Source organism: Egretta garzetta, unplaced genomic scaffold (assembly GCF_000687185.1).
Source record: "Egretta garzetta isolate BGI_Z169 unplaced genomic scaffold, ASM68718v1 scaffold154, whole genome shotgun sequence".
NCBI classification, from domain to species: Eukaryota; Metazoa; Chordata; class Aves; order Pelecaniformes; family Ardeidae; genus Egretta; species Egretta garzetta.
In genome coordinates, this window is record NW_009259600.1 from 1,656,956 (window position 1) to 1,669,227 (window position 12,272).

At 38.4% G+C, this 12,272-nt stretch overlaps 1 protein-coding gene across 2 annotated transcripts in view; it reads right to left on the minus strand.

Moving 5' to 3' along the window:
• The window catches only part of TRIQK (triple QxxK/R motif containing), a 57,866-nt gene that overhangs the window by 1,065 nt on the left and 44,529 nt on the right, over positions 1–12,272 (minus strand). For both annotated transcript variants that reach the window (XM_009638335.2, XM_035893881.1), the window contains one exon: positions 9,427–9,512. In XM_009638335.2, coding sequence (XP_009636630.1) covers positions 9,427–9,512 — 86 coding nt within the window. The remainder of the gene's footprint in view (positions 1–9,426; positions 9,513–12,272) is intronic.

Sequence of the window (12,272 nt, forward strand, 5' to 3'; positions counted from 1 at the left end):
CCTGCTGATTACCATTTCAGAATCTTATAAAATCCATCCACTTGATAAAGATTTTGGTGAGTCTGATATACTGCCAGAAATGGGGTATTTGGCTTAAAGATCTTTGGTCCGACCTAGAAATAGGAGCTTTACATCCTTTTATTATGCTATTCCTTCTTTTTTAAAAGAAAAGACAGAATTCACAATCCACAGTTTTGAACACAAATTTAAGTTATGAATTTACACTGTGAATTTTGATGTTTTCTAGCAATATGTTACTGCTTTTTGCCAACAAATTTGTAATTTTTTAATGAAGCAAACACAGTATGGTGGAAGTCAATGAAAATTGCTACCTCTACCTCCCAACCTCCTGGCATGCATTATAATATGGAGCTACAAAATCCTTCAGAATTGGACGAAACTTTTCTTCCTTCCCCTCTGCAATAAGGCAAAAAGCACAACAATTTGCACTTGCACTTGCCTCTCTTCCCATAAAATATTGCAACTTGCTGCATCTTCCTTAATTAACATAAAAGACTCTTCCAAAGTATACATGATTTATGGCAGCTTTCAGAAGCAGAAAAATGTTTTTGTACTACACGTCATACTCATTATGTGACTGCCTATCATCATATTCTATCTTAAGGCTGGACTCTGTTAAGCTCCAACTTTAGATCTCAGATACAATAAATCACAGTATGATCACCTTCTTTATAACACTATTTCTTTCAAAGTCATTGTATTTCATGTTTTTAAGTTTTTACTTTCCTGGAAAGCACAGCATACTTCCTATAGTGTCGACTCTCATTTTGCTAGACAATGAAAGAAGAAATATAAATTTGAGAAAAATCCTTATGTTCCTTCAGCTCAGAGGAAGTGCCACTGCCACAGCTAACAATACACACCGCTTCGTTCCTTATCAGCATGTTGCATTTTTAAAATCATGCGCTGAGGTGCTCAAAAGGTACAGGTTAGTTATTAGTAGTAGTACCCCACAAACCCGTTTTCCCTCTACAAAAAGAAGCCACAAGCTCCCCTCCAAATCTCAGCTTCATGTTAACTGACAAACCATCTGCATGGGAACAATCCAGCTGTATACTTAAAAGGAGAGAAGAGAAACAGTTCAGTGACTTTATAACAGCTAAACTGAATTGGTACAGAAGATGCCACATCAAATTTACTCTGCCAGTGGGACTGAAAGGAGATGCCTACACAGCACGTAGACAGTCGGACACCCTTTACTGTCCGTCCCAGGAGAACATCTCACCCTCTTTGGTGTAAGATTCATTGTGTCCTCTAGAAGAGGTCAGGTGAATTCTTCCTAAAAATGCCTATTTTCCCCCTTAGATTAGAAGGGGAGTGGAAATGACATCTCTGGTGTGGAGACCTGCACCGTAGGACAAATTCATCCAGTATCTCTAGATTGGCTTTGTGACCAACTTTGTGTGTCCACTGCTGTGAAGGAGTTAAAACTGCGTTAGCTTCATTTTTTAAAGTCCAGCCCATAATCTGGCATTCTTCTATAGAACAGCATTTCATTTGCATTTACATGAATGCATTATATAGTTTATCAGAATGTTGGATCAATAATTCAACATATGCCACCTAATAAACTTTGAAATACTACTGCCTAGTTAGCGTATGCTCTATAGGAGTCTTTGTTCTATAGGAAAGACTTGCTTTACATTTTATATGGATAATTAATTGAGATGTACTTTAAATTTATTTTACCACATTAAAATTGCTCCTGTAAATTTGCTGAGGCTGTTTGCTACAGATTTCAACTACATTTTCCTCTTAGAATTATGTCATCCTCTGAACCTCATCCTCCCGATTTCATATGATTTGATTAAAAAAAAAAAAGAAAGTACATCTAATTCACTAATATATTAGAGGAAAGTGATTTTTGCTTTGTTGCAGTTGCAACACGTCAGTATCTCACAAAAGGGCATGGCAGCATCAGACAGGTTTCATTTATTTCCTTGTAGCCACAGCTGTGCTCCCAGCCCCATCTGGCCACACAGCCACTAATCTTAAGAGGATGTAATAAACAAGTGACATACAACTGCAGGCTCCATCTGCTCCGGAGAGTGGACAACAAAACCGTACAATGCAGGCACCGTTCACACTTGACACAGGGAGCAAATTCATTCCAGTATTAAAAAAAAGTTTTTTTCCCTCGTTTGGATGCCACGCTTGCCACGTTTTCTGCTTTGCAATAGGTTCACTTTTCCTCTCCCTTCGCCCCAGTCTCCCTTGAGAAACACTGTGGTAGCAGCAGCAAAATTTCGGGGAATGCTTGCATTAGAGATTTGTTTTCTAGGAAGTGGAACTGAGAAAATCTTGATTTTTATTCTCAGGCTGCCCGGTATCTGCTTTGACGGGAGTAGTTCTTTAATTCCTCTGCCTAAGTTTTACAGTGAATAACACCGAGATAACAATACTACTTTCCTTACACAGGCATTAGGAACTGGGTGGCTGGGCCAGTATTTATTAACCCTGGGAATGAAAAGCCTTATTGAAATTCCAGGTCTGTGAATTATGCAGGAACCTTAATTTTGAGTTCCTGAAGGCGGCAGAGTAAGAAAAATGGCCCAACAAAGGACACCTGGCTCTCAGCTAGGGACACGCAGTCTCTTAAGAATTGCATCCCGTTTGTGAACTTTTATAAACATAAATTTTGCAATGTAAATAGCAAATGAGATGCTACACCACCATACTGTCTTCGCAACAACAGTATATATTGTCATTTTAATTTGTTTTATACTTATCAGGCTTTGCTATTTGTATTTTAAGCCATGCATAGAAATGAAATGTTAAAATACTCCCAGCTCGGCATATATAGCTCCCTTTCTCTTGCACTTTATGGATCATCCCCATCATCCCTCTGCCAAATCCATTTACTCGGAGGATTTTATCATGAATAATTAACCAATATAGAAAAAGTCCTACAGAAATAAACTTAAAATGATCACAGGGCTTTTTCTCCTTTTTTTCTTTTATAACCTGGTACAGAACACTAGGAAATAACATCCCTGCTCTCTGAAATCCCAAACCGCAGTCAAAGAAGCCTTTAAAAGGAACAGAATTTTCTATTATATTCTCTTCTACTTAGAATAATGTCTGTAGAACCCTACTGATTTCAGTTTGGTTAAGTTTTTCAGAAACTTTTCCATAAAGGAAACACATACCATTACAGCATAATATAGATTTAATTCTCCTAACATTTTTTGTCAGTTTTACGTCTCTCATGCCAAAATACTTGGATAATGTCCTCAGATTCATCCTGATGGAGCAAGTTGCACAGTTGGGATGTAAACAAGATTAATCAGGAGATGAAAAAATAGGGGTGAGGAAAAAATGTTGGCTATAATAACACAAATCTGGACAATGTGTATGGCAGCATCATAGCCTACATGTATAGAGAAATATCACACTTTCAGGAAATTTTTTATTTTTTACGTATTTATACTGTCCTCCAAAGAGAATTGTACCTTTTTTATCTGAAACCAGCTTAAAACTAGGTGAGAGAGTACCACAAACTGCTGCCTTTGAAATGTTGAACTATCCCTAGCTATTTCTGAAGAGAGATGAAAAGAAAATCATGCTGACCAAGGATACCTGTAGAAATAAAACAAACATACATGGGCTTGACAATCAACCTTTTTATCCCATATAATTTCTAACTGGAAGACTTTATCTGGACATCCACTGTGACCATTTTTTGAGAGTTTCAACAAAATCATATTTAAAAATGGATGTTTACTTCCTTAATGCAGGACATTCCACATCTAATGCAAGGTAACAAAAGCAATTTATTAACTTTTATTGGTAATTTTTGTGTTATAAATTTTTTATTGTAAAAATTTCAGATGGAACAAAGATCACTGTCATCTCAAACAATGAGAACAAGGTACTATTACAGTGTCATCTAAAAGGCCTGGCTATAGGATCACAAAGCAACAGGATTTGTTTTAATAGACCTAAGTGCATGATAATATATACAGGTATTTAAAGGTGTAGATAGTACTTATAAAATGGAGGACTCTGCCTTGAAAGTAGTTACCCCTTTGGATTTAAGGGGTAACTACTCCCTCAGCGTGATCTCTGGATGTGCAAAGGCGGAGGGATTTCCAGTAGGGAGATGACTGGTATTTATTTTATCACAGAGAAGAATGAGAGGTAGTTTGGTTACAGCATATAACTATATATGCCATACACCTGTATTTAAGTAAGGCGCTTCACAGTGTGGGGTCCTTCTATCTTGTTTACAAGGTCCAGCTGCGGTTAGATAAGCTCAGTCTTGAAATAAGATCCCATTTCCTAGGAGCAAGAATGACTGAACATTCCAGTTACCTCTTGGGGAAAATACAGACTTCCACGGCTGTGAGTCTTTTATGGTCAGATCTCTCTAAAGAAGTACATTTTTATTCAGCTATTGGGAAGAAAACTCGGCCCTCCAGACTGCTCCCCTCCTTCAGGGCCCTGGGAAGACTGGGATTACTTACATGGTCAGTGCTATATTTTGATCCCCTGAAGTACCAGACTGTTAAAAGTAATAGCACCTCATGCTTCAGTGCTTCAGACTTTTCTATACAGGATCCATAGGAGTTTCCTTCTTTTTCAGGAAATTTTCCTCCAATTGTATCGATTTCATTTCTGGGATTCAAGATTTTGTTGTTGTCAACTATCCTTTGGAGTGTTAAGAGATTGGTCATAAGTAGAGACCAAAACCTGAGAAAGATGGACTACTGCTCCAAGATGGTAAAGAGAATCCTCCTAAGCTCCTGCTTGGTGCATCTTATTCACATGCTCACACCACCATGATTACTGTACGGGTCAGGCAGATGGGAGCAATCTGATTTCATTTTTCTCTTTGTTTGGGTTCCCCCCCACCCCCACCCCCCGCTTCCATTTCAAGGTCAGGGACCAAAGTCTGACTACTGGGATCACTGGGAATATCACACTTTTTTCACTGGTGGCACATTAAGCTGCCCTGCTCTTTGCGTCAGGCACATAAGCTGGTTTGAAGACCCAGTATTTTGGCCATTATGAAGTGCTTGGACTTCCTAGAAATTATTTGGATTAAATTTTATGATCTGTAACATGTAGAAGGCCAGATCAAATGATCTAATAGTCCCTTGTGGCCTTAATTTCTGCAAAGCTATGAAACTATATTCCCAACTTATCTTGGCAAATGTAGTTCACTAACTTAGCAGATTATGAACAGCGTGAAATCAGAGAATACCCTTTGCCAAAATACACTAGGAATGTCTTGTTATCTATTCATACATAACTTGTTCCAGATGAGATAAACTCTCAATAGTGAGCTAGCTAGCTACACAATAGATTAAATAGATATGCAAAAGAATGACAGACAGTAAGCCCTCACTTTTTTAGGAAACATTTTTTCCTTAGCTCAATTGATGTACTACGTTGCTAATAATTCTCTATGGAGTGGTATTCTGCAGTCAATTATGTCTTTGCAAGTGGGTGTAAAATACTAATGTTCAGATTTGTGTCTACCTTTCAACAAGAGAGAAAACTTCATCATCTATCCCATGGACCACTGATTCATTCTTGCAGCCTCTGAAAAAATATCTCTCCCCAAGAACTCCCATTACTTTCGGCCTCTGCATACCAAACCCCAGCTATGTGGGGCTGAGCTTCCACATTCCTCAAACTATTTTCTGCTTGCCACACTCCTGCTGGCACCTCTTCCTCACCGACTGAGAGCAGAGTTAGCACCGGTGGTGCAGACCCCTTGCTGCTCCATGTGGGAAGGACAAGCGGGTGGGCTTCCACCAGCACGAGCACCCCACAGGGGGACAACCAAACAACCACACAGAGAAAGTTCAGAGGCTCCCTTTTTGGTACTGCTACAAAGAATTTTGCCGTATCCAAACACCAGAAGGCATACAGCATACTGCTTTCTCTCCAAGTTGTTTCTCAAGACAGGGGTCCTGCTTTTCCAAGAGACACCGTATATTTTGGCACCGTCTACATTAGTGTCACATATACAAAAAGGACCAGGAAAATAGCTCTGCTACAATACTTAATTTTTAAACACGTTTAAAGAGCAAATATTAGATACCGAATACTAGTATGGTCACCCTGCTTGAACTAACTTTTGATAGTTATTAGTGCCTAGCTGCTTCTCTGACATTATCAACACGGATAAAATCTCTCATCGGGGAAATTAAAAAGTACTAAATGCCAGTGACTGAAAGAAACTTTGTTACTTTAAACCTTGCATTAAAATGACAAAGCAATCAAAGTTTGACAAGACAAGCTAATTAGTATGCTAGCGATGAAATGTGAAGGATCTCCAGGGGATTGGTTCTGAAAAGTTTTATGTCATTTACAGGGCCTTTTTTTTAAAGCAAATGTTGTCAGCTCTCATGGTGAAATACACAACAGTTGAATTTCATTATCTTCATAGAAATTAAGGACTAAAATCCCTTTGCTGTTTTCCAGTTCTCTTTTTTTTTCCCCCTAAATACTACACCAAGTCTTAGTTTACAGCCAGGAATACAAGCTCTTCAGAACAGTAGTGCAAAACAACTCTGGAGGCATCAACGAGCACTAAAAATGCTATCGTTTTAAGTGGCAGTACGGTACTTACTGGGTTAGGTATTTCACAGAATTATAAAAATCTTCTTCTCTCCCAGAGAACTTGTATTTTACATGTATGATAAGGATCTTCCTCTACAATTTTTTTATTAACTGCAACGTAGCTTATTATAAGAAAATGTTACTGTATTTTGAAATGTTGCGTATTGCATCATGCACTGAAACCTGGATAAGCAAATAAAATATACGATGAATACAGGTATGTATGAGTTTTCTTAAAGATTTACAAGAACTTTGTACGCTTCTATTTAACGTGCTGCCTACTTATTACATTGAACTGTAGTTACACCACTTTTTTTTCCCTCAGCACAGACTGAAGTTAATCAACCGTCGCAGCACAGAATTGGGGCCCTCATCATATCCCAGCCTTTGGAAGGTGAATCATGTTGCTTATCACTCAAAAGCTCTGTACGTTAGGAAAGAATTAAAGGAAAGTACACTCAAGCCTCAAAAGAGTTTCACGAATGTACATAACCTGATGGGACCTCAAATCTGCTGACTCTTCTGACAGCCACAGGCTGGACGAGCAGTTTAACCCCCTACTGTCACACTAAGCAGGGGACTTAATGAAATTCTTACTTCAGAATTTATCCAGAAGACAACAGAGGAGTATATGGGGTAGGTGTGGAGCTAAGCAGCCTCTCCTGGGGTAGGGAGGGCCATTACCCTGCAGACACTCCAGGGACATCCATGGTGATGCTCTGCTGAACAGGAGGGATAGAGCAGGGTGAAGCTGTCACCGCAAAATGGGAAGAGGTGCAAGTTTACCCCGAGACGTTAAACATGCCTCGCTTGTCCTGCCTTGCCCTGCAGGGTCTGTCAGTAGAAGTGCAGAGTTTTATGCCACAGGGATTGCCCACATTCTAGTAGAAGTATTGTAGCATTTAGTAAGCCCGAGGTTGTTGGCATTAAGCAGGTTCAGTGAAAATGATGCACAGAAAGGCCCTGCTTTCCTTTCCCCACAAGCATCTCCCTGGAGGGAGAGGTGCCCAACTTACCTTCCCTTTTGCTTCAGCTCTGTCAGCTTTTCTCAGCAATTAGGAAGCAAAGCAAATGCCTGTGATCTGTTTGGGGATGATCCAGAGTCATATTTTAAGGTCCAGGCATGCACAAAATATTACAGCCGGAAGACAAAATTTTATATATATATATTTATTTATTTATTTTTTAAAGGCGGAGGCAGAATTGCAAACTTGAGACATTGCACACTGCAGCTAGCAGAACCCAAGAGACACAACATCCCATGACCTGGAGAGCACATGTGTGCCCTGATGGCAAAACTCATTCTTACCTGGAAGCCATCTGGTGCTCTGCTATATTGTGCAGGAACATATTTGTACAAAATAAACTGTTCTTGGTTTCTTTACTGACTAGTATGTACCTCTCCATTACATATACGATTACACATATGCTTTCCTATTCTCCCTCATTTTAAAGAATTACTTAAGAAAATAAGGAAACAGAACAGGTTTTGACGGACCAAGGTTCATATTTTTCTCACTTGCGAAAGACATGCAACAAACTTGAACATTTTAAAAGAACTAGGCTGTACAGTAAAAGTCTCCGAGTAGAACATTGCTTTTAAAAGGTCATCTCATTGAAAGTAAAATGAAAAGAAAAAGTAAAATTTAATAAGAAAGGAAGGAAAAAACATTGAACTCAAAAGGTTAATAATCTATCCTTTAAACAAAAAAGGCAATCTACTTTTTCTCATTAAAACCTGACACACAGCACTAACTGAGGAGATTATGTTGTGAAAACATACTGCACCGCACGGTAATGCTTGATCGAGATCAGCAATCAGGAGCAAAAAGAAAGCACTGTTTCGTGATTATAATAGCAAATTCTGGAAGACAACCAAATACATCATCTGGCAGCTCAACAGCTGTTACAGCTTGGTAGTAATACCTTGGCATTTGCTATAAGCTATAACTTGAAAAAATTGATTTCTCATCTGCCAGAAACAAGAAAATGTTCTCCTTTTAACATTTCTGAAGTTTCTTTCACTAGATTACCCAGGTATTTGATCCACTTTTTAATTTTGCTCGGTTTTTACCCTTGCTGCTAAGCTAACTGTATATCAAGGTGAATCAAAAATAAATTTGAGGGGAAAATACCGGATGCAACTTAAATAAACAATGTGCATTCAGACAAATCCCGTTTCAATGAAGCACTGGGTAGTAGATAGCACAAAATATTCCTGATTGTCCTCCTTACTCATACTCACAGCCGTGATCAAATGGTCATTATTATACTTCATACCTGCCTGAAAAAGGGAGATTTCCAAAATAAAGTTTAGTACCTTTCCATGTGCTTTGCTGTTAGGTAAGCCTTCTTTTTCCAAGTCGGAGCCAGTACACAAGGATGTAGACTGAGATAATAATGCTGAGAATTTACAATACTTAACAAACCCAGCCTTTAAATTACTCCTGGGTATAGGACAGGAAGAGGAAGAAGGAAGATGTTTATTGTAATTTTTATAACTACATGAAATCATTAAAGCATTTGTTCTGTGTGTAGAGAGGCTCCCTGAAAAGATCAATTTTCTAAGCATACAGTACTTTATTGACCTTAAAGTAACTATGCATCACAACAAGGGCATGGACTACTTAAAATCTTTTAGCATTTCAACTATTCTAGTTATTTTAGGGTTAAGTAAAAGCAATCCATCATAAATATTTTAGATTCTGGCATTCCACTTAGATTCTGAAGTGTCATAATATCTCTCAGAAATCAATAGTCACACAGTACATCTATGGAGAAAAGAAAAAACATATACACAAAGGTGGTACAATCTATCAAATAGATCTCTACCTTTACGCCTAGTGCAGTTTTCTTGGCCTCTGCTTTTAATCTTGTAGCTCTTAACATAGGCCTGGTTTTCTTATAATCTTGTTTTCCTAGAGTAGAAAAGCACATTTAATGAAAATGATGCAAAAAGAAGATAAAGAATGTCTGCAGTTATTTCAGTTGAAAAGTCAGATCTAACATTTTGAAAACATCCCACAGTCCAATGGAACAACGGTCCCCAACAAAGACAATGACAGCAACAAGCAAGAGCTGACAAATCAGTGTAGAACCTATTACTCCAGAAAGACATCAAAATAGATGTACAGATAGCCATCCACTAGTACAATGTTTATTAAATTGTTCAGTAAGCATCAGACGGCAAATAAGTAGATTAAAGGTGGATGATGTTTTTCCCTCACATTTCAATCAAAACAAATTTTCATTATAATTTTTGTTGGTTAGTCATCTCTAATGCATGTATAAATGTGTAATACCGGACATTATGGTGAGCGTAAATGTTTCATCGTTCTGAACTGGAACATTATTTGTGAGTAGCAGAACTCAGAGATGTGCAAGTCAGTCCAAGTAAGCGCTAATAAAACCATTGCTTCACACCATCTGCTTGTAGAAACATGTTACACAAAATCTTCTGGAAAGGTCTTGGATGGACTTTTTAAAAGTTAGGGCCTATCTCTTGCACTCACAAAAAGTGCAGCCAAGTGCTTGGCTACTGTGAGTCCATATGAACTGAGTTCAGAGGAGGACATGCAAGTACTTAGAAATGGCATAACTCATTTATCTCAACTCAGTAATAAAGCATAAACCACTTGATATCTCTCAGGGATATTTTTGCTGTCTGAAGGGCCTGTTACCGCTGTACCAGGTACTATTAACCACAGCTTCTTTCAGTCAACAGAAGTCAAGGTGCAGATGGAGTCACAAAAGGAGGAGAAGGAAGAGGAATCCGTAAAGAAACTGCTCAGAGGGACCGAGACTCAGCACAACTGCTTTGGCTTTTCAAAAAAGTCCTTTCCATCTTCCCCTCCTAATGCATACATGCCTGTTTGTCCTTTTTGCTTATTTCCAAAGCTGAGCTACAATGCTTAAAGCAGACATCTTTGGCCATTTTTAACCACTACTTTTACTTAGTTTTACCTTCATCATTTTACATTTCATCATTGTTACATTCAAATAATTTAACCTTTTCTCTAAAACCATGCCCAGTAGTCTTGTGCGTGCAACATTCCCATTTGCTCAACCAGCTGGGGTTTTACATTCATAACCAATAGTGCAAGCTTCTCATTTTATGGTCACCTTCAAAACTGGGATATTACAGTGCAGCAGCGAAATTCTGAAACATGAATTGGAAAAGAAAGGTCTTCTCCAGTGATACACTGGATTCATGGAAACACACCGCTACCTTTGTCCACTCTTTCTATCCCTCTACTCATATTTAATACAGAGCTCCTCTCTGTAGCATATTGTGGATGCTGAACTCGCATTATGAATTTGCTTTCATTGTATAATCTCTCCTCAGCCCTAGGGATTATATATTGTGAAGGTCTCTGTATTATCCTTTGGTCAGATATTATTCATAAAGGACCTGAAATAACTTAGAAAATACTCAGTGACTAAAGGAAAAAATAACTGAAACCATGTCTATTGAGGGAAAAGAAAGCATATAACCAAGAAACCTTCTTAGAGGACTGAGTGAAGAAAAGATGATGGAATGACTATCTATGTCTGATGCTCCAATATATTCATCCAGTCAATGTATCCCATTTGCAGAACGAGACCACTGCAGCATTTTTCTTCAGAAATCCATGATATCTGATAATAGGATGCGTCAGGAGTACAGTAATTTTTTTTCAACAGGTAGAAAAAAAAGAATTGCAGGTACCACCAAAATGGCTAAGTCATGAGATGAAGCCAGCCAGAAAGAGAATGTGTTTCTTCTTCCTAAAGTACTGCAGTCTACTTTTGCTATGAAATAGTTAAAGAGCTGTCAGAATTTCCATTATAAATGGCAAGAGTTTATAACTCATAAAAATTCACTCCAGGCTGAAATTTGGCATAGATATACCCCAGCCTTGAATTTTTTTGTTTGTTTGTTGGGAGCCAACTTTCAATAAAGTGATGCAGCTGTTCTTACTTACTTGTGAACAAACTATAGAAATTTATCCATCTGAGATGTTTTAAGCATGACAAATACCTTCATTTAGAAGTATATAACTGACAAGGACTAAGTTCAATTTCAGTTCTCATAATTCAGGTTTCCTGCTCTCCCTTCTGGGGTAAATAAAGCAGGACAGGCAGAGGTTTCCCTTCCAGTGATGCAATAGCATTAGATAATGAAAACTAGAAAGCTTTGTACGGCCCATAAGAAATGGGAAACAAATCAGCTACAGAAACCCACCTTCTTTCCTCCCACTGCCCAGTCTCCCTCCTCCTCCCCAAGGCTCAGCTGAGAAGGTAATGCAAGCAGGGGTAACCATTGCACAGGAGACCCAGCTTATGAACAGCAGGAACAAGTCTATTCCTAGAAAAGGGAAAGCTCGTTGGTGTTCTTTCCCTTGGTTTCAAGCACTCCCATACTATTTATTCCAGTATTGTGGCTATGGCTAAGACTGGATTCTACTTACCTAGAGAATACTTCCAGATTTATATTAACTCTGATATGAACAACTAAACCCCCCTATATAACAAATAGGCTATTTTAACGACTCTAGATCTGGTAGTTCTCCAAATCTATGCACCTGCCACTAATTTACCACTCTCCTTGCTAAATGGGATAGCCAAAAGGAAAAAAAAAAAATATTTATATGGTAGGGAAACAGTCTGAGCCCGCCAAGCGCAAAAGTTTAAAAAGG